The sequence below is a fragment of the Camelus bactrianus genome, chromosome 13 (genome assembly GCF_048773025.1).
Source record: "Camelus bactrianus isolate YW-2024 breed Bactrian camel chromosome 13, ASM4877302v1, whole genome shotgun sequence".
Lineage (NCBI taxonomy): Eukaryota > Metazoa > Chordata > Mammalia > Artiodactyla > Camelidae > Camelus > Camelus bactrianus.
In genome coordinates this window covers 35,480,765-35,507,924 of record NC_133551.1, presented here as the reverse complement: position 1 = coordinate 35,507,924, position 27,160 = coordinate 35,480,765, and the positions used below count along the sequence as shown (strand labels likewise).

Genomic DNA, 27,160 nt, shown 5'->3' with positions numbered 1-27,160 from the left:
AACAAACAAACAAACAAACAAAACAAACAAACGCTGAGCTTCAGGGACTGAAGTAGGAATGAGAAAAGATCTGTAACTTGTGCCTTCAGTACTCAAGGGTACATAAACAAAATTGTAAAAAGGTGGACTTGAAAAAATATTTAAAGAAATAGTAGCTGAAAAATTCTCAAACAGAAATGGTAGCAGAAAAACCTACAGATCTATGAAGCTGTGAGTGAACCCAATAAATCCAAAGAATTCAACACCAAGACGTATCATAATCAAATCTATAAAAGCTAAAAGCAAAGAAAACTTCATGAACACATGCAGAGGAAAACAACTAATTTCTCATGGAGAAAACAGTTCAAATTACAGCAGATTTCTCATCAGAAACTAGGGTGGCCAGAAAGAAGTAGCACAATATTTTCAAGATTATAAGAAACTGTCAACCTAGAATTCTATATCCAATGAAAATGTACCCCAGAAATGAAGGTGAAATAAAGACATTCTTGGATAAAGGAAGCTAAGAGAATTTTTTTGCCAGCAGACCACTTCTAAAAGAATGGCTTAAGAAAGTTTTTCAGTTAAGAAATAAAGAGCAACAGAAAGCACAAATAAATGGGTAAATACACTAGAATATTCTTCTCTTCTTCAATTAAAAAAAATGTGTTTGACAGTTAAATGCAAAATTATAATACTGTCTGATATAGATCTCAATATATGTACAGATAATATTTAAGGCAGTTAATGTATTATAAAGCAGGGAAGGTAAAAGGACCTAAGTTTAAGTTATCTATATTCTTCCTGAAGTGGTAAAGTGTTCATTTTTAGTTCAATAAGCTGTGTATGCATAGCATGTAATCTTTACATGAAGCACTTAAAACACATTACAAAGAGATATTCTTTAAAAAGTCTATAGATAAAACAGAATTCTTATAACATGTTCAAGAGACCAACAGGAAGACAGCAAAAAGAGAGGAATAATATACAAAGTAAAAAAAATATATATAAAATAAAAGTTAAATAGCACAATTAAGTGTTAATGTATCAATAATTACATTAAATATGAATAATCTAAATTTACCAATTAAAAGACAGAGATTGGCAGAATAAGAAAGAAATGACCCACTTATATTCTATGGATAAGAAACTCATTTTAAATATAACCATATAAGTCAAGGTTAAAAGTGAAAGAATGGAGAAGCATATACTATGGAAATCCTAATCAGAAGAGAGCTGGTGTGTCTATACTATATCAGAGGAGGTGAAGTTCAGGCAAAGAAAATTACCAGAGATAAAAGGGGACATTAAATAATAATTAAAGAGCCAATTCACCAAGATAGCACAACAATGTGTATGCACTACATAAAATACATAAAAGAAATGCCAAATACATAAAAGAAAAGCTCTAGAATTGAATAAAAACAAAATGAAACTAAGTATATCTGGAGACTTCAACATGCCTCTCCTAGTCACTGAATCAGTAGCTAAGAAGTCAACAAAGGTACTGAAGAACAAAATAACGCAGTTGTCTAATTATATCTAGTTGACATATAGTATACAACACTCCACCTAACAACAGCAGAAAACATTTTTTCAAGTAGGAATGGTGCTGTATCATGGGTCATAAAACTGGGCTTTGCATATTAAAAATATTGAAATCATAAAAAATACGTCCTCTGACAACAATGGACTCAAACTGGAAATCATTAACAGAAAGAAAACAGGACAATCTCCCAATACTTGGAAATTAAACAGCACGTTTCTTAAACAAGGGGACAGGTTTAGAAGTATAGCTTTATAATTCTGTGACTGATCCTGACACTTCATGGTGCCAACTGGGTGGGTGTCTCCCAGAACGTGATAACACCTTCTCCAATTGAACTTGAGCATACATTATAGTCTCGTGTTTTAATTTCTCCAAGGACTTTCTAGGCAAAGGGGAACTAATATTTGTTGGGCACGTACTATTAGCTGTATTGCTATTGACCATTCACTGTTTTATTTAATGTTCACAACTACCTGTCACAGTGTTGTCTCTCAGCAAGGTACCAGTGCTGAAGGCAGGGAAGCAGCTGAAGAATCCTGGGAAAGTGTGGACGTTGGAGAGGATTATAAGGGATTCAGAGCAGCCACAGTTTCGAAGCCCTGATGGGACTTGATTATAAAGACGTGGAAAGAGGCTACAAGCAGGGTTCCAAGTGGCTCCCTGGGGAGTCTGAACTTGAGGGGCAGCTGAGAAGTAGGGAGAAAATCTAAGCAGAGGGATGACATTTTAAATGATTACTTTAGTGAGTGGATTGCAGAGCGAGGAGGATGAAGGTGAGGGGCTCAGTCCTTGCGGGGATGGGAGTAATTTAGCTGAAAGCTGGTGAGGATTTGGGTAGTAGAATCGCCATTTTACACATGAGAAATGCAGCCTCCTAGAGGGAAAATAGAGCATTTTCCTCCCCCTCACACCCCAAGGATAATAATATTAAAAAGACACGGTGATCATATTACAAATAGGATGTACCAAGAGTGTGTAACATGACACACAATTAAATGACTTAAAGAACGTTTTGTCTGGCACACTTAAATAGTAAACAGTTTACATATATTTCACCCCTCAAAAGCGCAGGTGGAATCACGCCAGGTGACAGTGAGGAAACGAGGCTCAAAGCGGGGTGTACCGGGGGTTACTTTTAGCGCCAGCGCCTCCCCCCGCCCCCCCCCCACGCCCCATCCTCCCGCCCTTGGTACCCGGGCTGGCCCTTGTCCTGCAGGTCAGGGTCAGGACGCGCCCCGGCACCTTCGCCCGCTCCTACCCGCTGAAGCGACAGGGGCACATTCTCAAAGTCCAGATGTAAGAGGTGTCCTACGAAGGGCAGGCGCAGGGGCCCAGGCGGGTAGTTCTTCGGGCGCCGTTTTCTGAGGAAATCAGTAAAGAAAAGAAAGGCTATGGCACCCAGCAGAAGAGTGCGGAGACTGAGCACCCCCCAGAGGGTCGCCGCCAGGGAGCCCAAGCACCCGAGCATGGCTGTGATATCTGCTCTCTCTTCTGAGTTCGGGTCCAATGACTGTCCCCGCGACGCTCGGACTCTGAGTTCCCCGCCCCGCCCCTAACCCCTAGCCCCGCCCCTAACCCCTAGCCCCGCCCCTAGCCCTGTCCTGACTCCGCCCGGATCCCAGCCACGCCACGCCCTTCCTGCCTCTCGCTGCCTAGCTCCTACTCTGACGCACCTGGCTTCCAGTGGCCGCCTGTTTTGCCTGGCCTGTCCAGGAATTTTCTCCGGGCTCCTGCAGCCCCACCCTCACCCCTGCCAGATCCTCTCCTTCCCTCTGCCCCAACCAAGCCTGCCCGCCACCCACCACATGGCAGGGACTGGATTCTTGGGAGAACACGCAAGGGATTTGGAAAAGGCCAGGCTAGGAGCCTTTTTATTTGCATTTAGAAAGCCTATCTCTCTGTGAGAACATGGGCCTCTAGGGATTATGGTTTCATTGCATCTCTGAGAGCACTGCAGACCTTTGAGCTCCATGTTTTTCAAGGACCCTCTCACCCAGTGATTGGAACCAAGCCTGGTGAACTTTAATCAGGAAAAGAGCAGCACCTGACATTTCTTGGGCACTTACTATAGACCAGGCATTGTTTCAGCCTCTTTATGTAAATTGCTTAATTCTGACAAAATTTTGCAGATGCTTTCTTCCTTCCATCTTTCAGTAGCTGAAACTGACAGAGGATAGGTACCAAATAAGTGGTAAGGAAATGAAGCCACTGATCTGCAACACATCTAAAGGACTCTCTGTATTTGTAACTGTTCTGAAGATTAAGAAGCATTACCTCAAAGCTCCTAGCCCTGAGGCTAGTCCTTAATAGGTGCTTAATGGGCTTTGAAGCTGGATGTCTTCATCCTTCTCCTTTTTGGTTTGCTTAGTGAGTCTTTCTCTGAAGCCCCAAGACAGTATAGGACCCCAAGTTCCAACCTCCCATGCCACCTTTGTGTGCCTACCTGTGTCTCACCATATGTGAGATGCTCAAAACATGAAACAGTTCTGGGATAGTATAGCACACACTCAGGTGCTCAACATCTATAGACAGGATGCTGAAAATCTTTCTCTTTTAAAGAAATAAAGCAGCATTGCTGTCTCTTTTCTATTTCCCAATGTTTAGAGGGAGATACTAGTCAGAGCTTAGTTTTCATCCTTCCAGTCCACATTTTCCTGTTTCTTTACAGTTTTTATACATTTATGCAATTTTCCCTAATATTTATATAATTACTATTTGAAAAAGAATTATCCTACAACTGATTTTTTTTCTCAGTATTATGTGTTTGAGATCTATTTGGATTGATACATGTGGCTTTAGTTCATTCACTGTAACAGCTATGATATATTTTGTCACTACCCCACAATTTTTTTGGCCGGTGTAAAATTGACATATAACTTTATATTAGTCTCAGACATACAACACAATGATTCATCCGAGCAAAGTAATCACAGAAAACATCTAGTTAACAATCAATACTATACATACTTACAAATATTTTTTCTTGTGATCTATGCTTTTAAAATCTACTCTCTTAGCAACTTTCAATTATGCAATAAGCTGTTATTAACTATAGTCTCCATACTGTACGTTATATCCCCATTACTTATTTATTTTATAACTGGAAGTTTTCACTTTGACCCCCTTCACCATCTGGCCCAACCCCTACCTTCCGCCTCTGGCAAACACCACCAATCTGTTCTCTGACTCTACGAGTTCCATTCTGAAATGACATTTTCAACCTTTAAAGCTTATTATGATCAGTGTGACTTTCTTCGGTTGAATAATGTCCTCTTCTTTTCCATTAAGTTAAAATACAAATCAGCATAGGTATTTTGTTCCTAATATTTTAAAATGTAATGTGACTTTAAAAAGTATTTTGTAAAAGGTTGTATGTTTATTGCGCCTAAACCACAGGTTCAGGTTACTGACTTTAACTTATGCTCTAATAAAAGTGAACAACACAAAATTAACAACACCCTCAGTTATAACCATAATGCGATGAGTACTGGCATTGGTGCTCACTGTCACTTTGTACTTTATACTTTGAACTTTATGTTCTCTACCTCCTACGAACCAATCCTGAAACCTTTGAGTTGCTTCAGAAAAAAAATAAAGGGAAAGAAGAAAGGAGGAAAAAGGAAAAATCTTGATATTTTGTATATAATTTTGTTGATCAAATCACACAATGAAAACACGTAAAGCGACTATGAAGAATATCAATATCATGGTGAAAAGTTATCAGATTAGTCCCTTCATTGATCCTTATGCCACACAAATTCCTGACTAAATTGTTAATAAGTTATTTGTTAATTGTGATTTCAACAGTCAACTGACTTTTTTCAGCATTGATTGAAAACTTGTGTGAAACCTGTCTATCCAGAGATGTTACACTGTATAAATATTAAGAAATACTTTAGCTAGATTATCTGTTGGTATTAAGTTATACGTCAGGTATTTGAATTAAATTTGAGATTAAAAGTAAAGCATATTTTCTAAGTAACAATGATGATTTGTTAATTAGAAAATTTCTTACTTTGAAACTTTAAGTTTCTATTAGTTGTCTTACATCTTCCTACACCACATGAATATGTTGTCTGACAATGAAAAGTCATAAATGCTTTCTTAATGCTTTTAAGGATTTATTTTAAAAACCGATGTTCTGTTTTATTCTTACCAAGATATAACTTGGTCCATTATATCTTTTCTGTTTGTCTAGGATTTTTTTTCTCATTATCTGGAAGTCAAAGGGATTCTCATAATAACTATAAATAAACTTAATCTAAATGTGTTACCAAATATCCTTGGGTATGCTATTTGTATATCTTTAATGCCCTGAAAATCTGAAGTGTAATCTAAACTGACATGTTTCAGAGTATTCAAGAAGAAAGATAAAACAGTCCTGCTTTTTATACCAGTATTTTATACTTTATAAAGATTTTGGTGAGGAGTCACAGTACATACTATAAGCATTGACAAAACTCTGAAAATTCCTTTCTATAAAATATAAAATCCACAATATTTAAAGAGTCAGTCATGGAGGATCAGTGTTTAGCACTGGATATTTTATGTTCTGTGTTTATATTATAATATTCAGATTGCAAGTACAGTTGACCCTTGAATAACAACATAGGTTTGAATTGTTTAGGGTCCACCTACACACAGATTTTTTTTCAATAACAAATACTACTGTGCTACACGGTCTTCCATTGGTTGAATATATGGATGGTTGAATTTATGGATGCAGAATTGTGTAACATTTTAATGTTTGTCAAAATGATTTCCTAAAAGGAATCCTAAGTTTCTAAGTTTTGCTTAAGTGAAGGAGAAGTAAAGATTTTCTCAAAAAAAAAAAAAAAAAAAGAGGGAATCTATTGTTACTAGACCTGCCTTACAGAAATGTTAAAAAAGAATTCTTCAGAAAGAAGGAAAAAGATATAGGCCAGAATTCAGACCTACGTGAAGAAAAGAAGAACATTAGATTAAAAAAAAAAAGTAAATTAAATATTTTTTCTTTCTCTTAATTGATCTTACAGATGACAGTTGGATCAAAAAATAGTAACAATGTCTTCAGAGACTACAGTTTACGAACAAGTGATATGAATGATGTAGTGTTGTAAGGGACAGAAGGAGGGAAGTAGGAAAACTCTGTTATAAGGTACTTGCGCTACTGATGAGGCAGTGTGGAGTTACTTGAAAGTGGCTTTGGGTCACTTGAAATGTACACTGTGAACTCTGGGGCAACCACTTGACAAGTTTAGAAAAAGAAATATAGTCAATATGATAAGACAGTGGCATGACAAATATATAAAAATGATAAATATATAAATATTTGATATATATTTGATATATATATATTATGATAAGACAAATATATAAAAATGACAAATATATAAAAAATTCAAAAGGGAAGACAGGAAAAGAGTTAAAGACAAAACAAACAAACAAACAAAAAAACCCCACAAGGCAAGAGCAGTGAATAACCGTCCCTAGAGACCGTCACTCTAAGTGAAGTAAGCCAGAAAGAGAAAGAAAAATACCATGTGAGATCGCTTATATGTGCAATCTAAAAAGAGAGAAAAAAGAGGATGCTAATGAACTCGTCTACAAAACAGAAACAGACTTGCAGACATAGTAAATAATATTACAGTTACCAGGGAAAGGGAGTGGGAGGAGATACATTTGGGAGTTTGAGATTTACAAATGTTAGCCACTATATATAAAAATAGATTTAAAAAATTTCTTTGTATAGCACAGAGAACAATGTTCAATATCTTGTAATAATCTTTAATGGAAAAATATATGAAAATGAATATATGTATGTATATGCATGACTGAGACATTGTGCTGTACACCAGAGATTGACACATTGTAATTGACTTTACTTCATTAAAAAAAAAAAGAGCAGTGAATAGAAAACAATAATCATATGGTAGCTATTAATCTGTATCAATTACCACTTTAAATGTTAATGTTCTAAATGCACCAATTAAAAGACAGTATCTGTCAGAGCGGATACAAAACTGAGGTCTTTTAATCCATTTTGAAACATCATTGGGTCAGGGATAAGACCCTAGCCTCAGTTTCATCCCTGGACACTATATGACATTAGGCAAATCATTTATCCTCTCTAGTCATATCTCTCTCAGTGGTAAAACAAGGGTACAGGTCAAGTTTCTGATTCCAGATAAAAGTGAGTAAAAGCATGATTTGGAATAATAGGATAAAGATTTTAAAGCAGCTATTATAAGTATATTTCAATAAACAATTACACTGTCAAAAAACTGAAATTAGAAAATCTTAACAAAGTAATGCAAAACATGCATTACAACAAAGAAATTTTAGAACTTAAAAATGTAATAACCTAAACAAAAACTCAATGAGACGACTCAAAGCTGAATGGTAAGGAAGAATCAGGGACATTGAAGACATAAATAGAAAGCATCCAATCAGAGCAACATAGAGAAAACAGACTAAAAGAAAACAAAACAAAAAAACAAAAAACAAAAACTGAGAATCAGGGACCTATCTTCGAATAACAAAAGATGTAACCCTTGTGCCAACAGTGCCCAAGAGTACCAGAAGGAAAGGAGAAAAAATGTGGATTTGAAAAAAAATTTGAAGAAATAATAGCTGAAAATATTCTCAAACTTTGTAGCAGAAAAACCTACAGATCCAAGAAGCTGTGAATGAACCCAATAAATCCCAAGAATTCACACCAATACATATTATAATCAAATCTCTGAAAACTACAAACAATGAAAACTTCTTGAAAGCATGTGGAGGGCAACAACTCACTACTTATGGGAACAACAACTCAAATTACAGCAGATTTCTCATCAACACCCAGAGAGGCCAGAAGGAAGTATCACAACATTTTCAAATTATGCAAAAGAAACTGTGAACCTCAAACACTATATCCACTGAAAATGTACTTCAGAAATGAAGCTGAAGTACAGACATGCCTAGATGAAGGAGAGCTAAGACAATTTTTGACAGCAGAACAGTTCTAAAAGAATGGCTAAAGAAAATTCTTCAGGTAGAAAAGAAAGACCAATAGAAAGGGTAAATAAATGGGTAAGTATACTAGACTATTCTCTTGAACTGAAAAAATTGTGTTTGACAGTTAAAAGCAACATTATAATATTGTCTCATGTGGTTGTCAATATATGCAGAGATAATATTTCAGACAATTATATCATAAAGTAGGAAGGGGAAAGGGACCTAAAGGGACAGTTTTAGGATGTCTATATTCCACTTGAAGAGCAAAAATGTTGATACTACATTAAGCTATGTATGCATAGCATGCAATCTTTACAGCAACTACTTAAAACACAATACAAAGAGATATACTCAAAAACACTACAGATGAAGCAGAATTCTTTAAAAAATTTTAAGTGACCCATAGGAAGACAGGAAAGGAGAAATAGAGGAATAAAAAACAAAGTGAAAAAATAGACAATAAAGAGTAAAATGGCAGACTTAACTGTTAACATATGAATAATTGTGTGACAATATAAACAATCAAAATTCAACAATGAAAAGACAGACTGGCAAAATTAAAACACATATGACCTGCCTATATCCAATCTACAAAAAATCATTTCAAATATAAACATATAAGGAAGTTAAAGGTGAAAGAATGCAGAAGCATATACTATGTAAATACGAATCAAAAGAGAGCTGGTGTGACTATATTACATCAGACAAAGTAAAGTTCAGGCAAGGAAAATTACCAGAGATAAAGAGGGTCATTAAATAATAATTAAAGAGCCAATTCACCAAGATGACACAACAATTTCAATGTGTTTTCACCACAGAAAGGAGCTTCCCAGTACATAAATGAAAACTCCGGGGACTGTCTAGAGACACAGACAAACCTGTAGTATGTAATTATTCGGAGATTTCAACATGTCTCTCCCAGTCACTGAGAGAATCAGGGGAGAAGAAGTCAACACAAATATAGAAGAAATAAAGAACAGAGTCATGGATCTAACTGACACGTAGTATACAACATTCCACCCAATAACAGCAGAATACACATTTTTTTCCCCCAATTAAGCATGGTGCTGTAACTTGGGTCATAAAACCAACCTTTATATATTTTTAAAAAATTGAAATAATAAAAAATACGTCCTCATGACAATAATGGACTTAAACCGAAAAACAGAAACAGAAAGAAAACTGGACAATCTGCCAATACTTATAAATTAAACAACTCATTTCTTAAACAAGGGGAAAGGTTTAGAAGTGTAGCTTTGTAATTCTGTGACTAATCCTGTCACTTCATGGTGCAAACTGGGTGTATCTCCAGAAAGTGCTGAAACCTTCTCCGTCTGAACTTTGAATACATTACAGGCTTGTGTTTAAAGTGCTCCAGGATCTTTCCAGGGAAAGGGGAACCAATATTTGTTGGCACCTACTATTAGCTCTATTAATATTGACCATTCACTGTTTTATTTAATGTTCACAACCACCTGTCACAGTCTTGTCTCTCAGCCAAGTAGCAGCACTGAGAGGCAGGGAAGCAGCTGAAGATTCTTGGCAAAGTGCTGGATGTTGGAGGGAATTTTAAGGAATCCAGAGTGGCCACAGCTAGAAGCCCTCATGGCAGATGAATGTAAAGAAGTAGAAAGAAGGTACAGGAAGGGTTCCAAGTGGCTCCCTAGGGAGTCTGAACTCTGGGAAGCAGCAGGAAGCACTAAGCAAGTCTAAATGACACTTTAAATGACTACTTTAGTGAGAGTGGATTGCAGGGCCAGGAGGCTGAAGGTGAGGGGCTCAGTCCCTGTGGGGAGGGAGCAATTGAATTTAAAAGTGGTGAGGATTTAAATAGTAGTATCACCATTTTCACATGGGAAATGGAGCCTCCAAGAGGGAAAGTTAGCATTTTTCCCTGAGGATAATAATACTAAAGAGACAAATTGAGTATATTATATAGAATGTCCCAGTAATATGTAACATGACACACAATTAAATGACTTACAAAACGTTCCATGTCTGGTGCACTTAAATAGTAAAGAGTTTACAGTATTTCATTCCTAAAGCAGGCAGGTGGAATCATGCCAGTTTATGGCAGGAGGCTGAGGATCAATGCCCGGTGTACCTGCGTACTGGCTTTAGCATCAGAGCCCCGCCCTCAGTGCCCAGACTGGCCCTTGCCCTGCAGGTAAGGGGTCAGGAGGCTCCCAGGCACCTTCTCCTGCTCATACCTGCTGAACCAGCAGGTTCCCCTTCTCAAAGTCCACATGGAAGAAGTTGCCTAGGAAGGGCAGTTGTGGGAGCCCAGGCAGGTAGTTCTTTGGTGCTGCCTTTTGAGGAAATCAGCAAAGAAGGGAAAGGTGATGGCATGCAGCAGGAGAGTGAGGGGACAGTGCACCTTCCAGGGGGACTTCTGAGAAGAGGACTAGCCCTGTGGTCTCTAAAAGTGAGTTCTCAGCACCGCACCCTTCCCCGCCCCACCCACCAGGGACCTTCCAGCCCTTTTCACCCCAGGCTCTGCCTTGCCCCTCCTCTGCAGTGCCTCACTACCTTGGCTCCAGTGTTGTGTAACCCAACGGCTCTCTCCCAGGCCCTGCTGCCTGCTGCTCGCCACCTCAGTGCACCTCCACCTGCTCCCACTTTCCCTCCACCACCTCAACTGGCCTGGGGCCTGCCAGATGACAGGTGCCTGGTTCTCAGGAGAAGACTCTTGGGTCCAAAGAAATGAAGTTAGTATATTGAAGAGATATTTGCACTCCCAGGTTTTCTGCAGCATTGTTCACAAAAGCTAAGACATGGAAACAACCTAAGTATCTTTCAATGGGTGAATGAATAAAGAAAATAAAACATACACAAACACACACACACACACTGGAATTTTTTTTAGCCTTAAAAAGAAGGAAATTCTGCCATTTGCTAAAAGGGTGAACCTGAAGGACATTATGCTAAGTAAAACAAGCCAGACAGAGAAAGACAAGTACCACATTATCTCCCTTAAATGTGGACTCTAAAAAAGTCAAACTCATAAAACCAGAGGGTAGAACCATGCCTGTGGCTTGAGGGTGGGGACATGGGAAGATATTCATCATGGGCACCAGGGTAAATTCTGCAGATCTAATGTACAGCATGGTAACAAGGGTTAATAGTGCATCGTATAGTTAAGATTTTCTAAGAGGACAGACCTTAAATGAATTCTCACCTCACACAAGGGTAACTACAGAGATGATGGATAAGTCATGTAGCTTGATTGTGGTGATCTTCCACCTTGTGGATTTTACATATAAAACAAGTTGTACACATTGAACCTACAGAAAAGTAACTCAAAGTCTTTTAAATTGAAATAAATGAAATTGAATTAAAATTTATTAATAAAGTTGTTAAAATTGCTCAATTGAAGTGTTTGGTAATTCCAATGTCTGGCTTTTTCAAGGAGAGTTTCTACTGATTGATGTTTACCCTGTGTGTTGGCCATAGTTGCTTGTTTCTTTACATGGTTCATAAATTTTTGTTGAAAATTTGACCTTGTACATGATACAGTGTTGGAAATCTGGACATCAGGAACCACCCCGGGTCTGTTACTTTTATCGTTGTTGTTGATGCTATTGTTTGGTAACTTTCATGGGCTAATTCTGTAAAAGTTCCATCCTTCATCACATCAGGCCCCTGGATGCTCTGGTGTTAGCAGCGGGTTCAGCTCACGTGTGCACAGAGGTCTCCTCAAAGGCCTTGAACCACCAGGTCTCTCAGGGCTCTGCGTGTGAGACGGGTGCACCGTCAGCACTCAAGCAGGTGGGCCACACTCCGTCTTAGCCCTAATGTCCTGCTTGTGCAGAGGCTCCAGGTCAGCCAGAGATGCGGGCACCAGTGCTTCTCGGGTCCCTCCTGGGCACACACACAGCCCTTGCCGGTGGGTAGCCTTCTAGGTTCCCGGGGATATGGCAGAGCTTGCTGCAGCCCCAGTGGGCATCTCCTTCCCCAGCTTTCCCTTTTAATCCTCTTGGTAGCAGATCTGGTGTTGCCCCCTCAGGTTCTTGCAAGGCTGTCCAATTGCCCTGATTTATTTGAACACATGCCTTTTAGAGTGAGTGGTTCATACAGACTGGATTTGGAGGCAGGTCAAGTAAACACAAGTCTGAGAGTGGGGACTTCCCAGGGAGTTGTCAGATAGACCAATAGTGACCTCTGTCCAGACACCAACCTTTGAGGCGCTCTCCTTCCTGTTCCTGATTGGTGCCTGGTGTTCTCAGCTACTATAGTTGCCAGGCTGTTGCTTTTCAAGGAGACTATAGAGCTGGGGAGAGAAAATCTGGAGCAGGGCAAGTCAAATGCCACAAAGTTCACTGTTCTTCCTAAGATTCAGCTGTTTTTAGTTTTATTTTTCCTTTAGCAAAAGCATAGATTGTTCCAAGACTGTTTGCAACAATTGTAATTACTGGAAAAACTCTGGTTAAAATCTAGAGTCTGGAAATGTTGATTTTGAAAACTTTTGTAGTTTTCTTTCTGCGTTTATGGAGGAACAGATTTTTTGAAGGTCCTTACTTTGCCATTTCAGTGGTTCTCTCCAGTGGTCAGATTTTCGGAAGTAGAAGGGACTTTAACAAGCAGTCTTTGAAGTCCCCATCTTCCAGAGTGTCTGGTGAAGGCTCAAAGGGCCACTGCATAGCAAAAGAGACTCTTAGACAGGCTGCAAGGTAAATCTGTCTGCTCTGCCCTAGTTAACTTGTCTGCCCACTCTCCACACCCCCTGTCCCCAAAAAGCTTGTGATTGACCTGGGTTCTTTGATTCTTTAAGCAATAGAAATTGATAAGAGGCCAGATGAGAAATTTAAGCAAGGCTTTATTGAGACTCATGCGGCAGCATGAGGGGGCAAAAACAAGTAACTGTTTCCCTTGCTTGCTCCCTGAGGGGAGGTGAACTGGTCCCTTAAAGGGGGTGAGGGTAGGGGCAGACTGGTGGGTCCACCAGGAAGGGAGGCTTAGGTGGCCTGCCCACCCCCTTGACAGTGCTGTGTGCAGGGACCGTGGGCAGAACAGGGCTTTTGCCCCGACACCTCAGAAGTGGCAGTCCGGTTTTGGCCTTTTTGAATCTGTCCCAACTGCACATGCAGTTATTTTCATTCCCTTATAGTTTCTCTGTATTCTGTTGCTCAAGGACAAATTTGTCCAGATGCAAGCACTGCAGAATAGGGTCCCAAGTTCCAGTCTAGTTCAGGTTCAACAAGCATCTACTATGTACCAAACCTGTTAGGTCCTGAGCCTAGGCGAGCAAGGCACATTACTTCTGAAAAACTCAGTGCAACTAGGAGATTGCATGGAAATAGGAGATTGAAATTTTGAATAAAATTCTCAGAGAATGGAGGAGGGATCAACTAACTGGCTGAGACCGTCCAGAAAATGTCACTGAAGAGTTGGCATTTAAACAGGGTCTGCTGGGTGTAATTAGACATTTCTTACAGAAAAGTATATAAAGACAAGAAGATGATAAAGGACCTGGCCTGTGGGACATTGATAGGACTTCAGCAGTTTGGCAGGAGAAGTTCTAAAAGATGTGACTGAAGAGGTGAGCAGGTGTCAGAACACAAAACCACCATGTTTCCAGCTAGGGAGCAGGCCACACACATGACCGTACACGGCCCAACTCTGGAAGGCGCTGCTCAGCTGGACCACCTGTGATGGTGTCCTGGGGCTTCACATAGCGGCAGCCCCACTAAAGGATTTATAAGGAGCCTGTGGTCAATAGGCAGGAGAGTATATTCTGTGAACTCAGTAAGGAAAAGATCAAATGGTCTACAAAAGAAGGTACAGAAATTACTGGAATCTTCCTCTGAAAAATAACAACAGCATTACAACTACAGACAGCATATTTGGTCATCTTAGCAATCAAAATGCCAACAGTTTAGGATAGGTTATGCTGTAATAACTAAGGTTATGCTGCAGTAATTAACCATCCCAAATCCTAGTGGCTTACAGCAAAACAGGTTAATTTTCACATGACATGTCCACCCTGAATCAGCTATGACTCTGCTTCTTGTCCTTGTCTCCTGGGTGTAGGCTGACAGACACTTATCTGGGTTGTCGCTGGTCTCATGGCAGAGAAGAAAGAAATATGTTGAACTTTTAGCTGGCTCTTAAGCATTCAGAAGAGAGTCTTGGAACTTTTGCTCTCATTTTATTGGCCAAAGCAAATGACATGGTCTTTCCTGCATCTATCAGGGTGGTCAGATACAGTGGTCCCATGGGGAGAAGCACCACAAAGCATGGCAACCCAGGGAAGTAGATCGTTAACCCAATCTCATAATTCACAGCAGGTTTTATTCCTCTACATTGCAGATTAGGAAATGGTTTCAGGATAGTAAAGCAACCTGTTTAATGTGCAATCAAAAGCCAATAAATGAAAAAACCTGGAACTGATTTCAGGGCAGCCTAGCTCCACAGCCCTGACCCCGGGTTCATATGACACATGCTACCCACTTGAGTCTTTTAATGTTATTTCATGTGCAACAGAGCCCTGTGATAACTGTGGACACCGAATGTATTTGAAAAAGGGAAGCCTCTGTTTTGACCCTGACTGTTGTAACAGGCACCATCAGTGACTCAGTCCCAGCCCCTGAAAGTGACCCATTGCACTTGAGTCTGTATTCATGCTTAATTTCTTATCTATTTCAAAAGCAGAGGGAAAGAGTCTTAGGTTTTCAGAGCAGTACAGGTAGTGCATGGTGAATGTGCAAAGACACAGCGTCACCCAGATAGTACAAAATACCCATTCAGTGACGTCACTCTTTTTTGCAGAATCAAGCACGGGGAAATGGAATAGGTGGCCCCATTACACGTTTAAGAAGGAGGAACCAAAGGCTTGTGGTTTAAATGTGTTGCTCAAAGTCACAGAAAAGAGTAGAGGGGAGAGAACCCCAGTGTCCCTGGACATGTATTTCCGGTTCCCCACCTTCCCTCTTGGTAGCTTAGCAATAAACAGGCTTGAATGATCTCCAGGTGAGAAGAGCCTGACACAGGGGGAGACCTCTGGAGTTCCTTGTTCTAACATGGAAACTCACCCAGGAAGCTGTCATTGTCACTTAGTCACCTAGCCAGCCCCCGCCTTCTGTCTATAAGCCCACGGGGCTCTGAGAAGCGGCCCCTCTGCTGATATTCCATGTATGGTGCACATATTCAAGCCTTGCCTGACCTGGACACATTTCCATACACACTGAGGGTATCCTGAGTGTCCTGCTCTGTCTCTGCTTGTAAGTCCTCCAACCTCCAACCTGATTTTAAACTTACACTGCAGTGTGTGTGTCTGTGTCTCTCTGCAGGGCGGGGGTGGAGGAAGAGTCACAGCCTGGGTGGTTTCTCAGCAAAATCTGTGCCTCATCCATGAATCCACAGGAAATGTAATGTGCTTGCACACCCTGTGTCAGCACACTGATACAAAGTAAGAGGGAAAGGGGCCCTGGAGCTTCCAAAATAGACAAGGAATAAGACAGCTACAACGTGCAGAGAACAAAATCTATGTCGTGTTTGAACAGGAAGAGAGTTCATACTTTAGAGTCTCTCCAATGAGCTTTGAGGATAAAAGGAGACATTCAGTTACTCCCAGTCATAAATCCCCAAGGTTTCTCATTAAATGTGGTCACTTTGTATTTGGCTCTAGGTCCCACTGCATCTCACAGATCAGGATGAGTGTCCAGGGGTTTTACATTTAACCCACAGGGAGAAGGTAAATGCCTGCCCTTCTAGAATCATGGAACATGCACAGCAGACAGCAATGAAACTCAGAGATGACTTCACAAAGTCCTTTACTTTACAGATGAGGAAATGGAGACATAATTGAAAGTATGTTGGCCAATTTCTCAGTCTCCTACTGGTCAATGGGTGGTCTGACTGGGGGTTGCTGACAAGGTTTCAGAATTTCAGGCAGTTCAGGGCCTGACTGGGTTGGTTTTAGTCAAGAAATAGCAGTTGGCGTGTTTTCTAGAGATGCAACTTTCCAGGAGGTTGCAAAGAAAGTGCACACAGGGGGCTGGCCAGGATTCTCACTCTCTGTTCCTCTATTAGACAGGAAGGACTAACTCCTTCTCCTTCAGGCTGGGACACACAACCATTTCTTCCAGACATGCTCTGGTTCTCCCTGACAGGCTCAGGCTAGCTCTAGCCAAACTCCCTCTGTTCCTTTCTTCCTTCCCTCTCTCTCCCTCTCTTCTCCCCATTTCCCTGTATTCCTCTTTCCCTTTCTAAAGTGCCCATTGAACTGACTTATCTGTGAATCCCAAGCAACAGGGAAAAAAGCCCCATGGCCCACTTTGTTCTGAGCTATTCAAATAGCTTAGACCTATTTTCTTAGGTCTAAGAGCCTTAGAAAAAGACATCTTCTATATAGTCTAGTCCAGTTCACCAGGTTTGAGTGTTTGCTCGCATCAGGTTTGGTATCAAAACTCCATGGACTATCAGTTGTACCAGGCCTTGCAGTCTATGGCCATTTTCTCCCTATCAGTGACCACACACAGGAGGATGGAGCTGGATTCTGGCATTTCCAGTTCGCTGCTATAAACTACTCTACCATGGCTTAGTTGAGTTTAGACTGGTAATAACTTGTCAATCAAAAGCTGACAATTAATTTTGGAGAAAAGATCACAGCCATTGTTTGTTAAGTCCGAATTGAAATGGCTTGGGAAGAAATGCCTAAGGGAGGATTTAAAGTAGGAAGGCCCCTTAAGGACAGAAAATATCTCCACATTTGTCCCCTAAACCTGCTTTCCGTGTTTGGTTAATTGTGGTCACACTCTTTTTGGTCCATGTCCAATTCCAAGGCAGTGTCTCCTTAGGTGACCCAGAAAGGCTGCTTCCCATAGAAACCAGCCATGAAAGGGAAACAGGCCCTGCCCTGCTCACTCCCCAGGGGCCATCTTGAGGCAGAAGCCGGAGAAGCTGCACAGAGCTACCAAGTGCCAGGGCTTTGCTGGCCGACCACTGCGGCCTCCCCAGGGTCCGACTACTAACTCTCATCCACCATTTGCCCAAGCCATGTGCACAGGCCATAAGAAAATCTCCCATGAGGAAGGAAGCAGGAAGGAGGAAGATCTCAGCTATACTTTCTATGATGTGCCTCATGATTTCCAAATCACTTAAAGTCCATTATTTCTTATGATTTTTATAGCAATTCTTCCTTTAGTGAAAAATCAACCTCTTTTCATCTTCTGGGTGAAAAGGCAAATCACTTATAACATAATTGATTCGCTCAGGGCTAAACTGGGGATGGGAAAGCTGAGGGTGGATCCAGTTTCCTCAGAGTCCAAGTCCTAGGACCTTCCTCAGAAGCAGGTCATTCTGCTCCCTCACTTCTCAGCAGGCAACAGTGCATTGCAGGGACCTGGGAATTCCTCCTGCTTTCCTTCCCCCTCCCTCCCGGACAACCTCATGCCCGGGGAGCAGCACAGATGCGGTAGGTCACTGGGGAGAGGCTCAGGCCCGTTTTGAATTTCAGGCTCAGCTTCTCATTGTCTGGAGGCCTGAAGGTGAATTTTTGCACAAGGTAAGTAAAGAAAATGAACAACTCAGACCTGGCCAACTGCTCTCCAAGGCACACCCGCTTTCCTGAAAGACAAAAATATAAGGTGAGTTACCTTCCCAGGTGGTGTCTGTGCCCAGCAATGACTGAAACCTTCCACCACATCTTGCAAAACCTGAGCAAAGGGAGGGCCTGCTGGGCCCTGGGGCTTGATGGACTGGGCTTATTTGATCAAAACCACCTGAGTTTAAAAAGGCACAGAAAGGATCAATTCACACTCCAGTGCCTCCAAGGGGCAGGCAGGTGAGCACAGGTGTGAAGATTGAGGGTGTGGATGAAAGGAGTGAGAGGTCTGGGTTGACTAGTAAGTGGAGTCTGGCCCAAAGTCTTTCAAAAATCCAGTAGCAAACAACAAAGACAAAAACCCAAACCTTGTGTTATATTTTTTCAATTCTTAAAAGCAAACTGATGAAAAGGATCAGCAAGTAAATGTCAGAGCTGAGTTCTCAGGTACAAGGCACCATTTCCCTACATCAGGTTTTCCTCCTTAATGGTTGGGAATCTCCCTGCCATGGTCTTCCACCCCCTGCCCCGTGCAGAGCAGATCTTTTCTCATCCCTGCTGCACTCTGACACCTGCTCCAGGCTCCTTCTGTCCCTCCCCTTCCTGAATGCCCTCCTTGCCCCTTTTGGGCTATAATACCCCACACTGGTCTCTACCACCATGTCTCTCTGCCCCCAGTAGTGCACCCTAAGGGGAATTCAGGGTGGAGAAAAACAGGATATTGGTCCCAGAGTGTAAAGATGAATTTACAGGAATAATTTCAATGAGTTCAGACTCTTGCACTAAAATCATTAACTTGGGATAACTGGACTTTTTCTTTTTCTTTTTTTGATGATGAGCAGTAAAATTTTGATGTTTCACTACATTTTTTTTGTCTGTTTGCTTGTTTGTTTTGTTTTGTTTTTTCAGCAAAAACTTCATATCACGACTCTTTCCTTACCTCTTGGAACAGTCCGTAGGAGCTATGAGGCCACCTTCTCTGGCTACAGTCCTCAGTAATACCCCAAATGAAACATAATTCTGAGCATTTTTTAAAAATTTGACACTGGAGACATTTCAACAAGAGCAGAGCACTCTAGGGAAAAGAGGAGATAAGGGCTGAGAGAGGGACACTGGGTCCCCACACACCTATTTACTGCAACTCACCTACTGAGAAAGGCAGAAAGGCTTCCCTTTTCTTAAACTGTCCATTCTCCAGAAAGTGCTCCGGATTGAACGTGTCTGGGGTGGCCCACTCTGCAGGGTCCCTGTGCAGTGCAGTCAGGTTGGTCAGGACCACGGTTCCCTAGAAAAGTCAGCAAAGACTCAGGCAAGGCTTGACCCACACAACACACCTGTGCAGAGGGCTCCCACACCAAAGCCTGACAGCACCCTGAACCCCCTCAACCTCCTCAACTCACCACCTTCTGAGCCCAACCTCTAGGACCCTGCTCTTTGCCAGGGGACAGATTACAATGGTGGATGGAAGTGTCTGCGGGGAATTTTACCAGGGAAGTGTGACCATTCATTACTGTCAAATGGATCTCTCCAGGGACATGTCAGTGTAGAACTTGGGAGGGTACATGTGTGCATCAATGAGAGAATAATGTGACAGCTGTCCAGTTAATATTGTCCCAAAACCAACACAGCTGCTCCCTGAACTGAAAACTATGCTCTTTCAAGGTAAAAATGCCTCATGTATCTTTCCCCCAGTCTCTTCCCTCGACAGTCTAGGTCATTCCACAGAAGGTTGAATAAGAGAATCAGGTCGCCCTGTGAAGGAACCACTATCCATCCAGGTACATAGCAAGTAACCCAGGAGTCCTCCTTAATATCTCTCTTTCCCTCATTCTGCCTTCATCCAATCCTTCAACAAGGCTGGTCAAGATTACTTTAAATTTCTCTTGATTCTGTCTCCTCCATTTTATGTCCACCACTGCCACCCTGGTCCAGGCTACCCGCCTTGCTTCCCTAAATAGCTGTTTAACTGCACCCCATACCCTCTCTTTTTGTTTCCATGTGCTCCTCATGAGGAAAGCAGAGTTTGCTACAGAAATCTTCTTGCAGTTTCTCAAAGTTACCACATGTCCTCATTAATTTCCACGCCTTTCATAAGCTGTTCACCTTGCATGGAATGTCCTTTCTTCCCACTTTGTAACCAAGTTAACTCTTAATTAGCCTTTAATACTCAGTTCAAAAATCACTTTCTTTTGGAAACCTTCTGCCCACTCCTGCTCCCACTCCCCATTCCAGTTAGCCTGATTTTTTAGAGAATCCAGTGACTTTTTTCTGCTGGGCAGTTTTCATGGTTTGTACCTATAAACTTGCATGATTATTTTCCTCAGAGTTGTTTTCCCAGACCTATACATTTTAGGTGCTTAATGAACATTTGTTGAATTAATAAGAATAAGAATGTTATTTGGAGTACTTTTAATACAAAGCACTAAATTAAAAATTTTACATGCATGACTTCACTTTTCCTCCACCTTGGAGGTAGGTTTAAAAGCGTTTTTCAGATAAAGAGTTTTTATTTCTGAGAGTTTGAATAAAGTGTCCAGAGTGACAGGGTGGGAGGAGTTAGAACCATGATTTGAACTAGGGCATTTGACATCAATGCTATGGCTCTGAGTCTCTACAATAGGCAGTCAACAAGATGTCTCAGTTCCTAGGATAGTTATTCTAGCAGATATTAAAAATGAGTGGTGATAGGACTGTTGAGCAGAGCCAGATTGATGGAGCTAAATGACAGCTATTAAAACTCAAAGAGCACTGGTGAAATGATTTAGACCTCAGCCTCTACCCACAAGAAGGTCGATCAGTAAGAAAAAAGCAAAGGCAATAGCAGCAGGAATAGCTGCTTTTCCTGGCTCTGTAGGGACGGTGAGATCGTCCCCAGGTAAGACACTCACAGAGGGACTGAGACAAATGGAGATGGATCCACAGAGGCCCAGCAAAGTGGTGAGAAAGCAAAGGAAGTGTAAGTGTGCAGTGTGCAGACAGGACGCTAGGGAGTACAGGGGAGAGGTCTGCCCAGATCCTAAGATTAGGGTGTAGAGTGAGAGCAGAATTTCCTCAGTTCAGTATTTGCAGATACACACTAGTATACATAAAATGGATACACAGCAAGGTCCTAGTGTAGAGCACAGGGAACTATATTCAATATCTTGTATTATGTATAATGAGAAAGAATATGAACAGGAATGAATATATATATATGCTATATATAAATATATATATATATAAACCACTATGCTATATAACAGAAATCAACACAACATTGTAAGTCTACTATACTTCAATTAAAAAGAATTTTAAAAATAAAATAAATGAATTTTCTTTGTGAGAACAAGGAATTTAAGTGGGACCAACTGAGAAGTATTGCAGGGAGATTCTTTTAATGTCAAAGAAAAGCAACTCATGTGGAGAGAACATTTTGTTGAAAAAAAAAAGATGAACCTCCAAATCAGAACAGATCTGGTTCTGGAACTCAACTCTTACACTTGCAGTTGAGAGATCTTTTGCAAGCATAGTCACTCTCTGAGCCTGGACTTCAAATTTATAAAATGGGAAGAACAAAATTATTCTGAGGACTGGTCAAGACATTTTCAAAGAATCTAAATAATCCATGGTACATAATCACTGCTTAATGAGCACCAGTTCCTTTCTCTCCTATTCTGATCCTTAATACTGCACACACCTGGATTGGTTTCTCTTGTGTGTTGATAGCTCCATCACTGGGCTGTCAGCCAAAGCTGGATAAATACCTTAAGGGCTATTATATTAGAAAAACCAGCATGAATGTGATGTTGGTTCACGAGGTCTCAAGAGTCCCTTCATATTTCAATACTCTATAAGCCCAAGATTGTAAAGCAGAACGTTCCAAAATCTAGGAGGTCCCTAGTCCTGTGAGAAGCTCTACCAAGGCAAAGAAAAAGAACTCATGTCAAAGTCTGACTGAGAGCTGTTCTTGCTGTCTCCCCACAAAGAATCACAGTGCACATCACATGGTCAAAACACTGAGAAATCTCACAGTGAAGAAAAGTGAACTATATTTGATCCAGGAACCCCCTTCCCCTCCACAACACCTATTAACATCTAGGTGAACTAATGTTCTAAGGAACACTCACAGAGAAAATACATAGTATTACATCAGGTGTAACACCTCTCTGCTCAATTAAGTGATTCCCTGGGACAAGAATCCATGTCACTTTCCCAGTAGAGAGTCCCACCATTTAAAAAGATGAGCATGGAGATCTGAGGCAGCGAGTGAGGCCACAATTACCTTGGGCAGGTGGTATCCAGCCAGCGTGGTGTCCACCATCACCTCCCTGGGCACGTTCAGGGGAACAATGTTGCCCATTCTCTGCACCTCGTGGATGACAGCGTTGGTGTAGGGCATGGACTCTCGAGCTGTCGTGCTCGGCTGCTGCCATTGGCCAATCACCCTGTCAATCTCAGCCTGTACTTTTTCTGCAAAAGCAGAGAACTTTCTATTATTCTAATATTCATTACCCTCCTTGAGCCTGGTTCAGCTAAGGAATGAAATAACCAGGATCAAAATGGCTAAAGTTATAGCAGGCTGTGTAGACAGTAGTTTCTCAAGGAGGTACCTGAGTGCAAAGTGGATGCTGGTTTAAGACAAATCTGGTTGCAAATTCTTCCTCCTCAATATTCCTACTGTAAGTTACTGATACCCTTGAGCCTCAGTGTCCTCTTCTTATTAGTGAGGATAAATCTACCTTCATCTTTAAGATGTTTTGAGATTTACATGAAATGATTTAGAGACATATACAACAAATGAAAAAACCCTTCTAATTATGACCCAATATCTCTTTTCCAATTTTTTTTGTTGTTGTTGAATAATAGAGATTTTATCTGGATTCCTAGTTCTCCAGCTAAAGACTATAATTCCGATTCCCTGTTACTATGTTCTGGCCAATAGAATGTATGTGGAGAATGTTTACACTTGGAACCTGCCCTTCTTGTTAGGGTGTGTGCTTCCTTCTCCTTCTTCTCTTCCCACTGGTGGAAAGGCAGCCTCAGTGGGGAGCAATCTTTGTAACTGCAAACAGGGCATCACTGTAGATACAATAGAGAAACACACTGGAAGGACTTTGGACCCCAAAATGTTCTGCAGAGTCCAGCTTAGATTTTTCACCTGAGAGAAAAATACACTTCCTTTATTTTTTAACTGACCATTGAAAACCTATAAAAATTGTTGTAAAATACACATAAAAATTAACATCTTAACCGTTTTTACATGTACAGTTTAATAATGTTACGTATATACACATTGTTGTACAACCAATTTCCAGAAGAGTTTTTTATCTTGTAAAACTGAAACTCTACATCCAAACAGCCATAACTCCCCATATTCCTCATGCCTAGCCTCTGACAACCAACATTTGACTTTCACTTTCTATGAATTCAACCACTCAAGATAGCTGGTATAAATAGAAACATACAGTTAATGTCCTTTATTGACTGGAATGTTAAGTGTAGTCTCATGTCCTCTAGGTTCATCTATGTTATACCATATGTCAGAATTTTTCCTTCTTAAGGCTAAATAATACTCCATTGTATTTCACATTTTATTGGTCAATTCATCCATCAATAGACACTTGGGTTGATTCCCCATCTTATGTCATCATAATCCATTGGTATTTTGGAACCTCTAAGAGAGAAGCCAAATCTAGACCTAACTAGGTGGCTTTTAAACTTAAAAAAAATTCTATAATTCACAGTGCAAATGAATTTTACATCACGACTCAGGACACATGAACAAAAATATAACAGATACAACACACATGTATGTATATAAGGAAAGAAATAAAATTTCATTAAAAAAAACTTATCCTGAGTAAACAGGCAGCACTCTAATCTTTTCTAATGTATTTTTCTTTAATTTAGAAAAAAAAAGTTGGTCTTGATCCACTAAATTGATTTTAAGGTCTATTAATAAACTGTTAGCCCACTTAAAAAACCTGTATTACAACAGTTTTATCCTCCATATGCCCAAAGTGTTCTTGGGCCTAGAGAAAAAAAAAAAAAGATTGAAACAGTCACTGTCCTTGAATAGACTGAAGCCTGTGGAGAGGATATTTAAATAATTCAGGAAAAGGAAAGTGAAGGAGGTGGATTTGGTTATCTCCGAAGGAAGGAAATGTTAGTAGTTTCACAGAAAGTGGGGAAACTTCATAGAAGAAGTTGTATCTGAGTAGATTCTTCCAGCATAGCTAGTGGCTTAAAGTGTAAAGAAATCAGGGAAATACTTTCTTGTTATTATTCTTCTGGGGAGGAGCAGGTGTGACGGCACAGAGGCATAAATTAGGACAGTGCAGTGAAAACCACATGTCGTTTAGTGAGGCCACCATGTTGGGTGAGTAGGGTTGAGGCTGAACAGGCAGGAAGGGGCACATCAGAGGGCAGGACACACCGGACTCAGGAGTCTGAACATCACCCACAGGGCAGTGGAAGACATGACTTAACAGGAGGGAAGGCTATGACCAGGTTTCACAAATGAATAGAATGTAACTCTTTCTGGAAACTCACCAAGATGTCCATGGACCTCACCGTTTTCCCCACTAGACTGGCAGTTTCCTGAGGGCAGGGACTCTCTGTTATGTTTATAGTACGTGGACCCTTCACAGTTGTGACTGTAAAACTGAAGAATGTGCCCGTTCTCCAGTCCACCAGGTGCTGTGACTGCCCTACCATCCCTCCATCCTACCACCTGTCTTCTGGCCCCAACTTTGGGAAGTGTCTTCCAGGAGCACCATCCTGACCTGGCCCAGGCACACCCACTGACATGCTTACCTTGGATGTCTGGGTACAGGGCCATGTAGAGCAGACCCCAGCACAGTGTTGTTGAAGTTGTCTCTGTTCCAGCAAAAAAGAGGTCCAGGGTGATATAGATAAGGTTTTCTTCATCGAAACTTGAGGTAGCATTGCCCTTATGCTAGAAAGCACAATGTTTATTGGTTTAATTAGATGGGTTTTTTTTTTTTTTGCCACAATACAAAAGGGCTTCATCCAAGAGAGAATGTGGAAAGAGAGACCCCCACCCCCAGGAGAAATGACTTCCCTTTGGCCGTCTCAGGAGGATGGAATATCGTTTACATCCTCCTGCCCAAAGTGCTGGATGTATTGTTACCTTTCTTGGATGAAAATCAAAATAACTAATTTTTTTATGCCCATAATTTGTTAGAATCTAGTACTAGACTTGGAAAAAAGCCTGGGGTTCCAACATTAGCCACATCATTTACTATCTGTGTGACTTGTGCAAGTTACTAACTCTCTCTGTGCCTCAGTTTCCTGTTTGAGAAAATAGAACTAACAATACTCACCCCTTATGATGGCATTATGAATTACGTGAGATACAAAGGCGGTAGCAAACACACAATATGTGTTTGTACTGAAAGAATACAGTGAATTTCTGTGAAGCACAACAATTCTCATGTCTCCCTGTTATCCTTTTCCTTTCTAGCTTAAACTCTGTGATTCCAACAACCATTCCTCATGGTTCTCCAGCATCTTTGTCACCTTCCTCCAGAAGCTTCACTGTGTCAACATTTCTCTGCGTGTGGTCCCACACCTGCACACCTTACAGCAGGTGAAATCTCCTCCTCTGAGGAGAAACCAGTGCTTCTAGTAACATTATGCTAATAAGGAGAAATAAGAGAGGAGATGGAAAGAAATCTACCACTCTGTCAACTCCAGGAGAGGAATAAATGATCTGATGAGTCAAGGATGATGACAGGCATGCAGTGATGTGTATTACTCAGAGGGGTTACCACACGAAAGACTGTACATTCATTTTGGCTTTTTTCCCGCTTCTTTCCTACATTGTTGGAAAGGGATAATATGAGGATGAGGGAAGAAGGGAAAGTCTCTCCCATTTGAAGCTGAACTCTGGCATCAGGCTCAGCTTTACTTGTGTTCTGGGCTGGGGAGCTGAGGGAAGGGGTAGAGAGCTGGGCATTGGTCCAACTATAATGACCCTATACTTTCTTTTCCTTTTGTGTATCTGCTTCAGATTTGGATAAAAGGTAAAGAATAGACTATGAAAAGGCAGTATTTCAGGTTTCAAAGGCCTAAAGAAAAATACCATTAAACTTTCTTCTTTAAATTTAAATATTAATTTAAGATTTTGTGAATTCTTTTCTTTTTTAGTTGAGTATAGTTGATTTCTATCTTTATTTCTTTTTTATTGAAGTAATTAAGTTTATTTATTTAGTTTTTTTAACTTTTTTTATTAAGTTGTAGTCATTTTACAATGTTGTGTCAAATTCCAGTGCAGAGCACAATTTTTCAGTTATACATGAACATATATATATTCATTGTCATATTTTTTCCACTGTGAGCTACCATAAGATCTTGTATATATTTCCCTGTGCTATACAGTATAATCTTGTTTATCTTTTCTACATTTTGAAATCCCAGTCTGTCCTTTCCCACCCCCCCACTCCCTTGGCAACCACAAGTTCACAAATGACAAATGCTGGAGAGGCTGTGGAGAAAAGGGAACCCTCCTATACTGCTGGTGGGAATGCAATTTGGTGCAGCCACTGTGGAAAACAGTGTGGAGATTCCTCAAAAGACTAGGAATAGACTTACTGTATGACCCAGGAATCCCACTCCTGGGCATATATCCAGAAGGAACCCTACTTCAAAATGACACCTGCACCCCAATGTTCATAGCAGCACTATTTACAATAGCCAAGACATGGAAAGAGCCTAAATGCCCATCCGCAGATGACTGGATAAAGAAGATGTGGTATATTTATACAATGGAATAGTATTCAGCCATAAAAACTGACAACATAACGCCATTTGCAGCAACATGGATGTTCCTGGAGAATGTCATTCTAAGTGAAGTAAACCAGAAAGAGAAAGAAAAATACCATATGTGATCACTCATATGTTGAATCTAAAAAACAAACAAACAAACAAAACAGAAATACAAAACAGAAACACACTCATAGACATAGAATATCTTTATTACTAATTGTCTCATCAGTTATGAGTTAATTATATTCCTCCACTCTATGAATCCCTGCCTCTAATTCACTCCTCTGTGCTGGACTGAATAATGAACCACAGAGATGACCACGACCTGATCTCTGGAA

At 40.7% G+C, this 27,160-nt stretch overlaps 2 protein-coding genes across 5 annotated transcripts in view; both read right to left on the bottom strand.

Moving 5' to 3' along the window:
• LOC105064824 (cytochrome P450 2J2) overlaps window positions 1-3,064 on the bottom strand; it is a 31,059-nt gene extending 27,995 nt beyond the window's left edge. The window contains exon 1 of one of the 2 annotated variants that reach the window (XM_074376379.1): window positions 2,787-3,064. In XM_074376379.1, coding sequence (XP_074232480.1) covers window positions 2,787-2,996 — 210 coding nt within the window. In that variant the 5' untranslated portion in view covers window positions 2,997-3,064. The remainder of the gene's footprint in view (window positions 1-2,786) is intronic. The other variant, XM_074376378.1, reaches the window with a different exon arrangement.
• An 8,089-nt stretch (window positions 3,065-11,153) lies between these two features.
• The window catches only part of LOC105064834 (cytochrome P450 2J2-like), a 32,566-nt gene continuing 16,559 nt past the window's right edge, over window positions 11,154-27,160 (bottom strand). Inside the window, exons 6-10 of one of the 3 annotated variants that reach the window (XM_074376375.1) lie at window positions 24,849-24,990; window positions 22,315-22,502; window positions 19,200-19,338; window positions 18,043-18,076; window positions 11,173-13,143 (exon numbers count right to left, since the gene is read on the bottom strand). In XM_074376375.1, the coding sequence (XP_074232476.1) occupies window positions 13,083-13,143; window positions 18,043-18,076; window positions 19,200-19,338; window positions 22,315-22,502; window positions 24,849-24,990 (564 nt within the window). In that variant the 3' untranslated portion in view covers window positions 11,173-13,082. Of the gene's footprint in view, window positions 18,077-19,199; window positions 19,339-22,314; window positions 22,503-24,848; window positions 24,991-27,160 lie in introns of all 3 variants that reach the window. The other 2 variants (XM_010949859.3, XM_074376376.1) reach the window with 2 other exon arrangements.